The sequence below is a fragment of the Leuciscus leuciscus genome, assembly GCF_965113295.1.
Source record: "Leuciscus leuciscus genome assembly, chromosome: 10".
NCBI lineage: Eukaryota > Metazoa > Chordata > Actinopteri > Cypriniformes > Leuciscidae > Leuciscus > Leuciscus leuciscus.
In genome coordinates, this window is record NC_138734.1 from 37,466,095 (window position 1) to 37,481,350 (window position 15,256).

The 15,256-nt window shown below is 36.7% G+C and overlaps 1 protein-coding gene and 1 long non-coding RNA gene across 4 annotated transcripts in view; one reads left to right on the forward strand and one right to left on the reverse strand.

The window, feature by feature from the left end:
• The window catches only part of LOC309508127, a 746,145-nt gene that overhangs the window by 356,958 nt on the left and 373,931 nt on the right, over positions 1–15,256 (reverse strand). The gene's annotated exons all lie outside the window — the stretch shown is intronic.
• Positions 1–15,256, forward strand: part of gnao1a (guanine nucleotide binding protein (G protein), alpha activating activity polypeptide O, a) — a 97,161-nt gene that overhangs the window by 70,329 nt on the left and 11,576 nt on the right. For all 3 annotated transcript variants that reach the window (XM_082182599.1, XM_082182598.1, XM_082182600.1), the window contains 3 exons: positions 1,361–1,521; positions 9,901–10,029; positions 12,398–12,527. In XM_082182599.1, the coding sequence (XP_082038725.1) occupies positions 1,361–1,521; positions 9,901–10,029; positions 12,398–12,527 (420 nt within the window). The remainder of the gene's footprint in view (positions 1–1,360; positions 1,522–9,900; positions 10,030–12,397; positions 12,528–15,256) is intronic.

Genomic DNA, 15,256 nt, shown 5'->3' on the forward strand with positions numbered 1-15,256 from the left:
TCTAGCAGCAAGCTCATTGGCTGCAGATGCAACAGCAACCAATCAGCTTGTGCCGTGTAGTCTACAGTGGAATTGTAAGCAGGTTGCGTTAAAGTTGCGACCCATCAGCCTGCTCCACCTAGAGTTTCATGACAGAACTTGGTATGTATGTGTATGTGTGTGTGTGTGTGTGTGTGTGTGTGTGTGTATATATATATATATATATATATATATATATATTATATATATTATGTGTGTGTCAGACAGTATCTCTGCATCAGATTTTGCTGTATAATAAGGACTAATTATTGCAGAAAGGATGATTAGGGATCAAGACCCGATTTATGAGTCACAGTTTGTTGTGCTTTTGGCTCAGGTTGGTGGGTTTTCAGTATTCTCAGTACTGTCGGCATCATTAAAGATCTGCTTTGAGTTGCTCCTTCTAAAAATCCAACACATTTGAGTGTGCCCTTAAGGTTCAAACAGAACAACTGTATGTAAATGAGGAACAGCACATCCAATGATTATAAAGATGTTACTTTCCGTTGATAGTGCTAGAATATTCGCTGATTCTGTTATCTGTTTCCTCCCGTTATGTTCTCTCATTGTGCCCTTGCACAAATTTGTACAACCCAAAGTTGTTTTGAAAAAATAACTGACCAAAGAGGTCTTTTTTTTGTTTGTTTTTGCAAGAGCCAGCTTATGGACAGGGCTTTATAAAACATTTAGTGCCAGCAAAAAGAATTTGCCAGTAAAAAACAAAAACAAAGAAAACATTTAAAACAGGATACATTTTTTGAGTAGCAAAAATGTGCATTATAGATCCTACTTGTTTTCAGAAGTTTCTAGGATGTTTTAAATATAAACCTCCATTTTGTGAGCAAACAAGCATGTTTATTGGAAAGCAAGACAAAAAAGTTTCTCTCTAGCATCAACTTTGCCCCACATGTTTCTGCTAAACTTCTTTGGAAGGAATAAAAAATAGGCACAAATGAGTCAATTGTTGACACAGTAAAGCCACAATTACACTGGCAGTGAATATAGCTGCAGGTAATGATTCTCAGTGCTGTCGGTTGCTAGTAGGCGTTCCCACATCGCATCACTGCTTGTTTGCATAAAGTTGAACTCTGCTTGACTTTGTCTCATCACCAACGGTCGTGGTTGCTCATGTCACTGGAAAATTGCTAAATTAATGTCCTTCATTGCCAAAAACAGTCATTGTAAACAACCCTGAAGAGGGCTTTGAAATTGTGATGAGAAATGTTTGAGTTCATATTTAAATCTTTTAATCGCAAACTTTGGGATTATTACAATTTAGAGCACAGTTTGTGACTTAGTGTTCTTGTGTTTGTAAGTCTCTTCTGTGTGTTTTTTCTGACAGGCTGATGCTAAGATGGTCTGTGATGTTGTGAGCCGTATGGAGGATACCGAGCCCTACTCTCCAGAGCTGCTGTCCGCCATGATCCGCCTGTGGTCTGACTCAGGCATCCAGGAGTGCTTCAGCCGTGCCCGCGAGTACCAGCTCAATGACTCCGCCCAATAGTGAGTATGGCTTTCTGCTGGGAAGAGCCATTAGTGCTTTTACGCTTCATTAAGAGCTTTCTGTTTAAATATACGCATCTGTTATTATATCATTGACTATCACACTGCAGTCCTATTCATTTTAGAGGAACAGGGCATTTATTTTATGGACTGTAAATTAGGTAGCGTCTACATTATAATATGTATAGTCTTTATTTTCAATGCTTGTTTGAACAGGGAGCTTTTAGAGTACCGGTATTACATGAGCTCAGCAAAATGTCACTCTGAAGTGAGAGAGATACATTCACAGATGCAATTACAGTATTACAAGGTCTTGAGTTTGTGTGTGCATTTGTGCTGTATAGTATGTGTGTGTAATAACATTGAAAGAGTTTAGTCAGCATTACATTTCAGATTTTGTGGGTTACTGTAATAGTTTGGGAAGCTGGTCCTTGTGGAAAGTGGTGTTTAGATGAAGACAAATTACTTGCTCACAGATTGACAACTTAGATTATGTTGTAGTGAAGCACATGTGGGGAGGAGAAAGACTTAAAGATAGGGAAGGCAGTGTTTTTAACCGTAGTAATCAGTACACCGGTGTAATCAGTCTAGGCTGGTTCCTGGAGCGTACGATCACACCGGTGTGATTAGAACGGTCAGTGCGTCACGTGATCAACTGCTAAATTCAAATGTGCTTTTGCGCGTTGGCTGGCGCTGAGCCAGAGACAGGTGAGCTCAGAGCTGTCATATATCACAACTTTTCAGTGTTTTCAACCACATAATGTTTATTTTAGGTTTTAGACATATAAATGCACATAAGTACTAAAAAAACAATACATTTAGAGTTTATAAAATACACACTGATGTCTATGGAAGAGACAATAATAATCCTTACCATTATAATTAGACACGTTTTATTCATATCAGATACATATTGTGTAAGTAACTTTAAAGTTTACTCTATTCTTCTCCCAGTTAACCAGCCACTTACTTTTATGTATTTTGGGAGAAGTGGATGAATTCATGTGTTGTAAATCCAACAGATCCGATTCTCTGAACTGCGTCTGCGGCACAAACTAACATGGTGGCGCCCATCGCGCATACAGCTCAACTAACGCGATCGTTATAAAGGTGTTTAAACAATAAAACACTTCCACTTGCATATATTTAACAATCGGAATATCAGATATTACATGCCATAGCTAACAAATTTGTGAATATTTTGAATTAAAAAGGAAAAATGACATAAAAGCAGATCATCATTCATTCAGCTCTGTTGCTGCTGCGGTGTGTCACGTGACAAGCAATGGCGCGTCACCATGGAAACCATAAAGTGACACGTTCTAAATAACGGTCGCCTTGAAAAACTGTTCTGTATTCTGGGGGATCAGCCAGAATATTTTAAACTTACGTGTGAAAGGGTTAAAAATACTAGTTGATATCTAATAGTAACCCGTAGCTTTGGCTCTGAAGGGAGGGTTGGATCTTGTGCTTTTAAAGCTAGCTTGAAATTGCCTACCCTACCTTTAATGTTTAGGGTACCAAAAAATAAGTTTGCTAGACAAGCCTGGGAGAGACGTTTTTCTTCCTTACTATTTGCATAAATATCACCAAGTTTTGCATAAATGTTCTGTCTTTTGTTTAAGCCAGTACGTCACATGAATGATAAGTAAGACAAACAAAGTTTCCAGTAGTTTCAAGTGCAGGTGTATGAAAACAGAAATACCAAATGGTGGAAGGACAATACATTTAATTTTAGGATTTATGTATGTTTTGTGATAGATTGCTGTTAGGAGCTGTTAACAGGCTTTTTTTAATATTACCATATTCAGTTGAGAATTTGTTCATATTCAGTGACCTTGCTAATATTTAAAAACCTCTGATTCTTTAGGAAGAATTTAATTTCAGTAGACGGCTGTGAATGCACACCCACACCCCCCCACACACACAGACACACACACACTTTTTCCATTCATAACCTGCATTTGTTCGCACAGTCTTTTTTCGGATGACCCATTTAGTCACAATTTCTGCAACACTTTCTACTGTGCAGCAGTGTTTCCTAATTAATTTGGTTTAAAACAATACTATTTTCTTCTTACATATATCATTTAACATAATTTTATTTCTATTTTCTATTCAATTTATTTTATTTATATATTTATTATGTTTTATCTTTTTATTTTATTCTATTTTATTATATTGTGTTTTAATATTGTCACGTAAGTCATGTCTCTTTTTAGTGTCTTTGTTTTATTTTGCACTACCTAGTCTTTTTATCTCGTCACATTTAATTCAGACTGTTAGTTCACTACAAATGAGAGCAAAATATATTTCCTGTGGTTGTGCTCTAGATTTAGCAGTTACACAGTGCACAGGAAACACTTCTGCACACCAGTGTTTATGTTTCTTAGCTTGCGTGTGTGTGTGTGTGTGTGTGTGTGTGTGTGTGTGTGTGTGTGTGTGTGTGTGTGTGTGTGTGTGTATTTACACTAAAGACATGGCTAGCTTGACAGGTACAACTTGTATGTCTAAACCATTCTTACACATCAATCATTGACTGTAAGAAAATGAGTTCAAGAGAGATTGAAGATAATTTCTTTTGGTGCTGTTTATCCACACCGGCTTCCTCTTGTCTTTAGGCTGTAGTCTTGTCTTTCTCCTCCCAAAGGTCCATTGAACTGCTGAATATATCAGGAGACATTTCTGAACATTTCCGATTGAGGTGCAGTGGTCTTTTCCAGAGTGAGATGCTGTAACAGGAATAGATCAGCCTTCATATTATTCTGAAAACTTATTTCATTATCTGAACTTCTTCCACTATTTCTGTCCTTCCTCCCATTCTTTCATACTCACCAGCTTCTTCTATATTACTCTGATAACATCCACTTTATGGTGATATGGATGAGTTCATCCACTCTTGTCCGGCCTAACTGACGGATGTTTTAAAAGCTCCTCCCTTTTTACACCGCAAAACACCCCAGTTGTGTTCCTCTTGTCCTCTCAGTTTTGTTCCTGATCAGTTTTATTTTTGTTTTTGACTTCTTCTTTTCAATTTTAGGTCTGCTAATTTAATTTCTTCAGTATTTTTTTCCTGATAATAGAGTTAAAGAGAAGCATGTTCTACTTCTGGTTAAAAGATATGTGCTGCAATCTGACCGTGTCATAATTACTTGTGGAGGTGCACTGGCCTGAACTAAAACTTGCTAGATTTTGTGTTTTTAAGTTCAGCACCTTCATTTTTTACATTTACAGAGCAAATATAGGAAATCTCTATGTTATTATTTAAGTCTTGGACAGTGTCATCTTTCAGATGAACTTTCATTGGCTTTGCCTTCAGAAGATGTAGCAAGTTTCACTTATTCTCAATTTTTTTTGTGGGTGTGAGAGTGTATCTTCACTGAATTACTGTCAAAATCAAAATAACTTGTATCCTAGGTCATTTGTCATTGTCAAGAAACTTTCTCAACAATGAGAGACCTGGTAAATACCCTAATGAATTTGGGTGTGAGTAAAAAATGACAACATTTTGGGGTGAACTATCCCTTTAAGCAGCAGTACAGTAATTCCAGAGGTCAGAGTTAATATCAGATTTTACATGATATTAGTAATAATGTCACATTGTGACATTCTTGCATTACTTTTGAATTTCCAAACCTTTTTGTTACCACAATACATGTGGTAAGCAGCAGCCTCTCTCTCTCTCTCTCTCTCTCTCTCTCTCTCTCTCTCTCTCTCTCTCTCTCTCTCTCTCTCTCTCTCTCTCTCTCTCTCTCTCTCTCTCTCTCTCCGTGATGGGGAGCAGCAGACAGCAGGCTGGCCGCTGAGAGGTGTTGCCAGGCAGAGCACTCAAGCAGCAGCAGGAAACAGAGGGAGGGTGGAGGGAGAAAGAAAGAAAGATGGTGTATGAGAGAGAGAGAGAGAGAGAGAGAGAGAGAGAGAGAGAGAGAGACGGGGGAAGGGCAGAGCTGGCAAGCAGCCTGAGTGGTAGAGAGATACGAGTTTTCCATACTAAAAAGAGAGAGAAGTGAAGAAACCCTACAGCACAACCCTGCCCGCATGTCCATTAGGCCTAAAACGACAGAGTAAAGTCCACATAGTGACGTCATATTTATAAAAGATTTACAATAGTACATACAGCTACTCCACAGAACACCATCAGGGCATTGAGTGCATATGAGATAAAAACAGTAGTCCTGCTGCAAATGACAAAATGCACTTGTGCACACGTACTTGTACATAAAATCCAACAATTCTTCCTTACTGAATATATTGTATGCATCTACAGCCAACTAAGCAGACGTTGAAATATATTATATTTTTTGATATTTAAAAATCATAATAATGTATTTAATATATATATATATTTGTGTGTGTGTGTGTGTGTGTATGCATAAACATTTTTTTATATATATATATATATATATATATATATATATATATATATATATATATATATATATATATATAATATATAATGGCTAAATAAATTCTGTATTTCAAGAACTATTTCAGACAATTTTCTTTTGCATCCCAAGCTTTTTGTACTCGCACCCAAAGGCAACACTTGTACTTGTCTCTGAGCCATGACTCTAGTGAAATTTGCCTTTAGTCAAATGTAATGAAAGATTACCGACACTTATTGTGGTTTTATCTGGCAGTGCGGACAGTTGCTTTCTAAAAAAAAGCTTATGGAAATCCTCAGTTAACATAGCTGCCCTAAATCTGCTATTTGTTAATAGACAAAATATGCTGAGAGGGACGCGTGCACAGCCAGCAGATACAGGTCACAAAGGAACGTGCCCCAGAGAGAGAGAGACAGCACTAACACTATCAAAGAGAAGAGAATGTGTCAGTATACAGTCATCCTTATTAGTGCTGTTCAACTTATGTCCCATTTGAGACTGTGTGTGTACTATGAGAGCAGTTCATACTTAAGTACATACTGTGTCAAGTAGACTTTAAAGAACCTGAGATTATAAGTGCCACTGACTAAGCGATCCTGCAAGCCAAAAGTGCCACACATAGACATTGATACAACTTAGTCAATCACAGCAACAGCACCCCCTAGAGTCAGTGTGGTGAACCATAAGTGCAAAATACACAATGAGGTTTCTTTCAAAAGCTCTTTATATTGTTTCCATATATGGCTGACAATATACAGTGTCCAAGTATACATATTTTTTTATTATAATATTTTTTTTATTACAGCAGGTTTGTGTAAAACCTGTGTCACCGTGACTTTGCCAAGCAAAATTTTTTTTCTGAAAATGTAGTCCTAACCCCTACCCCTAAACCTAACCCTACCAATAACTTATCCCTAAAATCAGGAAGAATAATATGTGAATAACACTGATGTAGAGGCACCTAACCCTGGTTGTAAGCCTTAAGTTGACATAAACTGTAAACTTGTCCCTCAAATCTGATTGGTTGATTAGAATACTGTTGAATGTTGTTGATCCAGGAACATGTTGCACGTTCACCTCCAGCATTTAAGAATGGTCAAAGGAGCATTGTGTTTTAATGGAAGCAAGAACTTCTGACCATTTGCCCTTTTTAAAATGCTAAAACTTTCTGTTTATTTCCAGGTTTAAAATAGATTTTGTTTCCCAGATCTTCCCAGTGGCCTGAGACTTTTGGACCACATGACATAGACCTTGCCCTCACGTGCTGTGTTATTCGTTGTTATTTTTTTTTTTTTCAGTCCTCTTTCTATACTCTCTCCATCTATTTCAGGCCTTATATCAATTTCAGCCTGTGTCTGAATCTGGCTCCATGTCACCACATCTGTGGAGACTTGGCACAGGGAATTTCACATTATTATCAGAGATTTAACTGCTGTTTATCATGATTTAGTGTTTAGTGATGCTGCATGATGTTGTAAGTCTGTGGAATTATTTGATGGAAGGGAGGTTATGAGGTCAGAAGGCTGTATGTGTAGCCAGGGACGGTACAAGGGGGGAAATATGGATATCTGGGGGCTGTCTTAATATCTGGGGGGCGTCCTGCCTTTTAGTGCCATTTAACATCGTGATAGACTTATTTTGCATATCAGCTGCACAAACCTGAAGAATATAGGGTTTTTAAAGAAGAGCAGAAACAAAAAGAAGATATTGTTATCAGATTTAAATCTAATATATCATTGCCACATAATCTTGACAAACAGTTTTGAATATTTCGGTCCCAATTAGGTAGATTTAAGTTGATACCTATACTAGATACCTACAGAAAAAAAAAAGTACTAACCCCAAACGGTAGTGTACATAGAAAAAATATCTATGTTGCTATCCACCTTATTGTTCAACGCAAACTATATGTCCTTTGAAAGTGAAAGTTTCGATTCATTAGCCGCTTTAGTGAAATAACTAGAAGAATAACAAAGTGCAGTCAATGGTAAAACTATTTGCACTACAAACTCAGTGTGTTTAGAATTAAAAACAATATATTAAAATAATATAAGAAATACCAGTTTGCAATATAAATAAGCATTAACTAGCGGTTTTGTACAGCTATAAACATTCAATTTACGAATGGCCGTGCTCGCTTTTATGTTAAAAATAAGTTGGATGGGGAAATATCCAAGATGCCCGTTGAGTGAACTGACTTGTCCTAAAGGGACTTTGTTGTGGTTGAGCACTGAAGACAGTAGTGACAGTGGAATGTTCACATTTCACTGCAGAATTCTGTTGCAACCAAGGAAACCTTCGACTGCAACATCTCAATGCCACAGATGGACAGGAAAAGAAGGGAGACAAGAAAGAAAGAGAGGAAAACCAAATAAAAAGCAAGAGCAGAATGTACACCGAAGCATACAAGATATAATTACACAAGACACAAAATGAAAAATCGAGCTGATCTGAAATTCCAAGCAGGAATACTTGCAGTAATTTTCCTCTAAATGTGTCAAAACATTTTTGGAAATTGCATTTTTGGTGTAATCATCCATTAGATGTCTACTGTATACCAGTATTACCAGCCAGATGCTTTGATGGATGTTTCGGCGTCTTGTGGTACTCAACCTTCAGTTCAACTGGCATCCAATTTGGAAGCACACAATATTCATCTGGAAGATAAATGACATCCACAGCCTTAGAGAATATACATCACACTTTGATGAAAATCAGGCTCGGTCCTTCCTGTCTGCTTGCATCAGTGTTGTGTTTTGAAGAGGTAGCTTGTGTATAAATGTGTCAGCTGTGAGTGGCACAAGAAGGATGTTTCATGTTTTATTTTGACTCATACTCCTATAGTCTGATTGCCTGTCCTGTGTTTAAGATTTTGTCTTTAGTAGGGATGGACTCTCATCTGATTTGTTGAGACTCACTATTATGAAAAGCAATAATTTTTCTGCCAGAGCTAACATGAATGAGAATCTGTCAACAAAATATGAGCTCAAGGGAATTCACTATTTTTAACCAAAAACGTGTTTTGGCCATTCGGAAACGGCTTTCAATGTGCGTGTTACTCCCTGTAAACTACAAAATGTAATCTGTGAAAATGGTGACATCATGTGCACACATGTTCAGTCTATAGGCTTGTAGTGTTTCTTTACGAAGTGACATCGCCAACTACTGGCCTGGCAGCATAAAACAGCGTTTTTAGACGTTTTCGCGGATCCGTGTGAACGATCCGTGTGGAAAACTTTTCCAGTTTTAGTACATTGTTGTTGTGTAAACGTACCTTAAGAATTTAAAGTCTCCTATGCTCAGCAATACAGTGAAACAGTAATATTGTGAAATAATATTATGATTTACCTTTTTTATATAATTAAAATGTAACTTATTCCTGTGATGGCAAAGTTCCAGTCTTCGGTGTTACACGATCCCTCAGAAATCATTCTAATATGCTGATTTGGTGCAAAACAAATCTTACTGACCCCAAACTTTTGAATGGTATAGCATATGCCTGATTATAATATCATCATCACTGATGAGTTACAGATGTCATGGTAAACACAATAAACAGTGTGTTAGTTGTGCTAGGTAAATAGCAGTTTTTTAAAAATAAGGCACAAACTATAATAAGCCTAATGTACATGGATAAGATGTTTTGTTTTGTTTTTTGGTAAAAATAAAATGGCAGTTACTGATTTTAAATACAGCATAACACTTTTCCAGTGCATTTAACACTTGAATAAGCTATTTTGTGTCTGATTAGTGAATAAAAGATACGTTTTTGCACTGAAATGCAGCATTGTTTAGTGAATTCACCCCACAATCTCTTAAGAGACTGATTCATGATGCTTTTATGATTTGAGAAAAACAACAGCAACTGTTGTATCTTCTTGGTTGAGAAGTCACTAGTATCTCAAGAGACTTTTATACTTCATGTGAATGTCAGTTGCTCAGATTCTGGGGAAAACTGTGGGTCTTAACATACTGTCTTTCATTCTTCCTCCAGCTACTTAGACAGTTTAGATCGGATCGGTGCTCCAGACTACCAGCCCACAGAGCAGGACATTCTGCGAACTCGAGTGAAGACCACCGGGATTGTAGAAACCCACTTCACCTTCAAGAACCTGCACTTCAGGTGAGACTGATTGGTGTGTTATTTATGCATCTGAAGGTACAGCGTGTAATTCAGAGCCTTTCTCTGGCTGTTAGAGTACTACAGTTATTATCATTTTCACTCATTCATGAATCATAATCAGGCCATGGCTAGATGAAAAAAAAGTCTGATTTAATATGTGTATACTCAGACTCTTTTCAGCAAAGAGTGTTTTTAACCCAAGATTAACGTAGATGATTATCTCCAAACACTGCCATTCTCTCACTTCATATCAGCTCTTCATTCACAGGTTTTCTCATCTGATAGCACGTGAAAATAGAAGACTAAAATAAAAAGTGTTGATGGGGGTTGGACAGACAGAGCTGACACATTATTCTGAAGACAGATTTAGCAACACGTCATACTGTTACGGCAGAAACTAGCGTTTTCACAGAAAAGGGCAGTACCTCAGTGCACAGCAGAAATACATGTTCTGAAGCTGATACTAGCATCTGAATGACAGATCCACGCATGATATTGGGTGAAAATCATTACAGATTTAAGATTTAGGGCTTTTTAAAGCATACAGTTATATAATAAAATACGGTAGTAGCCAAAAATGATGATTTTTATTTTATTTCTTTTTTTAAAAGATTTTGTAATCATATTGCGTAGTTGTGCTTGGAGTCAATCGTTTTATTTGTGATAATGCTATAAAACATGCCAAATTGTGTGGACATAATTTTTGACCAGGCTGTCATACAAAGAAATTATGAACACGTGCAATAATAAGAGAGAAACAACAAAACTGATTATGTTGTAGTCAATGTATGTAATAAAATGTAATAAAAGCTGTAGTTGTAGTTTACCCCTTTTTTGCAGAATAATTTTGTCAGATAAATACCTTAACCAAGTTTAGTGTTTTGTTCTTTCCTCATATTTAAATGGTTTAATCAAACTTGTTGAGTCATTAAAAACAAATCCCCAAACCAATCCCCTTCAGACAGCACTTTTGGCCACTACTGTTTAAAGATTTTGGTTTAATGGATAATCATGTTGCTTTAGGAAAGTTTTTGAGGAGAAAATGGCAAATGAAAGCTGTAGAAAGGCTGCTTTTTATTTTATTTTATCAAAAATACAGGGGAAACTGTAATATTATGAAATGTTATTAGTTTAAATAACTGTTTTTTAATATATTTTGTTTATGTTGTGGCAAAGCTGGATTTTCAGTAGCCATTACTCCATTACAGTCTTCAGTGTCACATGATACTTCAGAAATCATTCTAATATGCTATATTTTCTATATTCTATGATGAATAAATAAACAACTGCATTTATGTGAAGTAGAACTCATTTTTAACATTATAAATGTTTAACTTTACTGTCCCTTTTGATCAATTTAATGTGAATTATTACTGAATAAAAGTCTTAAATGGGTCATATGACACTATTTTAAAAGTTCATTATTTTGATTGGGTATAATAGAATAGGTAACATGCTTTGATGTTTTCACATACTGTACATTATTAAGGCTCCTCTATTCCCTGTGAGAAACGTACTGGTTTCTACAGAGCCCATCCTTCCTGAAAGCTCAGATTGCTCTGATTGGCCAGCTGACCTAGTGCATTGTGATTGGTCAAACACATCAAGTGTGTGTCGGAAATGTAATGGCCCTTACCATAATCGTGAGCTTCAGCTTCCAAGGCTTCTGTAGGGTTTGTAAACATACAGTTAATAATAATGTTGTTGGTTACCATATCAGTTTGAGTCTGAGTCGGATTATAAAAATGCGGATTTTCAAGCCGTTCGATTGGAAATAACTTTGCAAACACGACATGAGCAGAACGTTTGACAGTGGTAAGCAGTCTGCGTTGTGTTCTCCCAGGTTCAGGAAGCTGTCCTCTGTAAAATGTGCTGTCCACAAGCAAACATTGAGTTGTTCTGCTCAGGAACAGCTTTATAAACAAATCTTAAGCTCGGTTTTGCTTTCGCATCCAAACACACAACGCCAAACACACACTTCAGTTCACTGAAACCTTGCCTTCTCTCTTTTGCCTTGAGACGGGCATTATGCTAATATTTCACATTGTGACTTGGACGTTTGAGTAATATCTGGACTTGGACCGAGGTGTTTTAGGCAGATCTGGATCATTGTTCTCCGTTAGATAAAATAAACCACTGTGTTGGGAGACTGTAACTTTGCAGATCGTATACATGCACAAACAAATACATTACACACTAAAGGAAAAGAAAAACAGTAAAAAGTATTATATGACTCCTTTACTTTCTTCAAAAAAAACTAAAACAAATCTTACTAACCCCAAGCTTTTAAATGGTAGTGTATGTTGCTCGTGTTATGCAGTGCATTATTGTGATTGTGGTGAACTCATGTTGAGTTGTGTCTTCTAAGGCTGTTTGATGTGGGAGGTCAGAGGTCGGAGAGGAAGAAATGGATCCACTGTTTTGAGGATGTGACTGCCATTATCTTCTGTGTGGCTCTGAGTGGATACGACCAGGTGCTCCATGAAGATGAGACCACGGTGAGCACTAAATACACACGCACAGACATGCATCCATACACAAACACACTTCTGTGCTTATGCTCTGACACACATAGGCTCATAAATAATTGCATGTGCACTGTGTTTCAAATACACTGTGTGCACACCTAACAAACTAACAAAAATGATTCATGGGTATTTGAACGTTTTGTCATTTGGAAGTTGCCTCAAATGAGATGTTTATCACAAATCCTGATGGTCATGACGTCTCAGTGCAGACATAATGATCTTCAAGTTGATCAGAGCACTGTAATCACAATCATGTTGCCAATCATGTGACCATGATCATAGTGTGCTGTGTGATCATCCACAGCCTTATAATTAAATAAGGGCCACGGGACCTTTAAATAGCTGGTTTTTAGAAATTTAAAGGTCAGTGGCATTTATAAATCAGCCTCCATTATGAACTCCCACACTAAGCGGCACATTCAGTAATGTGTATACTGTGTATGTGTCATCTTGTGCATACTGTAAAATTCTTAGAAATAGTAAATAGGAATGAAAAAATAAGAATACTTGATAATTGTATTTGTATTTTCCAAAGTTCTAGCAAACTTACTGTTACAAAATACTATAAATTTCACTATAGGTTCAAATACACTAGGTTTATACTGGATAAAAATATGTTTTACCCATAAATAATTACTATTGGTCACCCTTTACATCTGTCTGTGGGTTTTGCTAATATTTAAACAATGAAAAGTATTAAAAAGAGCTAGTGACTAAACCTCGTAACTCCATTGGATCCGCAAATGGTCGGTAAAACCTCACAACTCCACTCCGTCTCTATCATGAATGAAGTGCTTCACTCAGTTCGGACAGTTTGAACTTGTTTGCACTGCAAAGGTAAATAAAGAACTGTTTTTTTTTTAATAAGTACAGTATTTTCTCAACTCAAGAAACACTATATATAACTGAACGCCCACACAGCTACAGTAAGCTTTATAACCTGTATGGAGATGAAAATGAAATGCTTTGCACTTACTGTCTCAGATGCGAGAGCTGTGCTTTATCCTTCATTAGAACGGAATGATGGACAAAGCATGTACAGCTCTTGCAGTGGCATAGCGCAAAGCCAAAGTGAAAACTTTTGCTCTAGAGTTATGGTGGTGAAGAAGTCTCAAACCCTAGTTTACCATCCACTACAGAAAGTGAAAGTAAAAACTGACCGAGCTTTTGATATCTCTGCTATCGTCAATACACAATATCATCGTCTATGGGCGCAATCTGGCACAGGGCTCATCTACGCCACTGGGCTCCAGGCCCCGCCCTGCTTGTCACATCTAGGTTTCAATAATGGGTCATGTTTTGATTCCCCACACACTGTACCATCATTATTGGACCAATTACTTGGACAAATCTAATAACGGCATAGCTTTGAGTATCATGTCTGTGTTGCAAATGCTTATCCTGTGCTAACTAACTGAGCATATAATGGGTTCTCAGAGTGCTGTGACCATGTGGTCACAAAGGTTCAACATTTTCTATTTTTTTTATTTTTTTTATTTTGTTTTGTTTTTTTGCTAACACATTTTGTAACTTGTGATGTCAGGATGCTTTGTCCCACATCTTAAAATGGTAATTTTGTTGATTGTTAACCTAGTCAAGTGTTGGGCTCAGCGTAGGTTGAGTGTTTTGTCTCCTGTGTTCATGTGATGTTGTCATTAGTTTAAGACTACAAGCACTTTCCTCACCATGTCCGTTTCTTATAGACAACATGAGATAAAATGGTAAAAGTTCCTATAAGTTAACATTGTTTAATGCATCAACACATTTTTTTTAACAATGTTTATTAGGGGTTCAAGCACGTAATGCTGGAACCCTATTGTAATCAATCTTTGTTAATGTTTATTGCTTGTTTATCTCAGGTCCATTCAATAATGTTAAAAGACACAAGTTTTGTTTTTAATAATGTATTTCAAATAACATTAACTAAGATTAACAAATGCTTTACAATTATTTTTAATTGTTAGTTAATGTTAACTAATGTTATCAAATGAAACTTTATTGAAATACATATGAAATATGAAATAATATAATAAGTAGAAATAACTAAATGAAGGTTATTTAAGTAATCAAGTTTTTTTATATAAATAGGCAAATTCTATCAATTATGACAACTTGTAAATGGCAATATGTTTACATAAAATAATTAAGTAGACAAATTCAACACAAAAAGCCATACAAACTTATTTTTAATGTCTATGAACACTTTTACAGTGTCCTTTAAAAGAAGAAACAAATAATTATTTGTATCCCCACACAATTGATGATTTTGTGACCGTGCCAATTGAATCATGGCAGGTGTGATGAGTCATGTTTGGACGTCTGTGTGGCACAGGCCTCAGATCTGCTTAGACACACTCTCTCTCGACAAACTCCGATAAGAGAATTTTTACAACATCAGAGAGATTTACGGTGATGTGTTTTGGATATAGAAGGGGCTTTTATAGCTAGAAAAGAGGACGCCCATAAATACAGCAAGTCTCACGCACCCATATTCACCTGATCTATGGAAGTTATAAAAAGAGAAGACAGATTCTATTATTCTGTAAGAAAGTCCTGGCGAAACAAACGGACAGAGATAAACACACATACAGATGCTATGAATACACACTCTCAGAACGTGTCTCCTGTCAGTGCTCGTCCATTCAGCGCTCTATCAGTGTTTACGCATTTGTCGTCTGACATTCTGTCCCAACATTCCC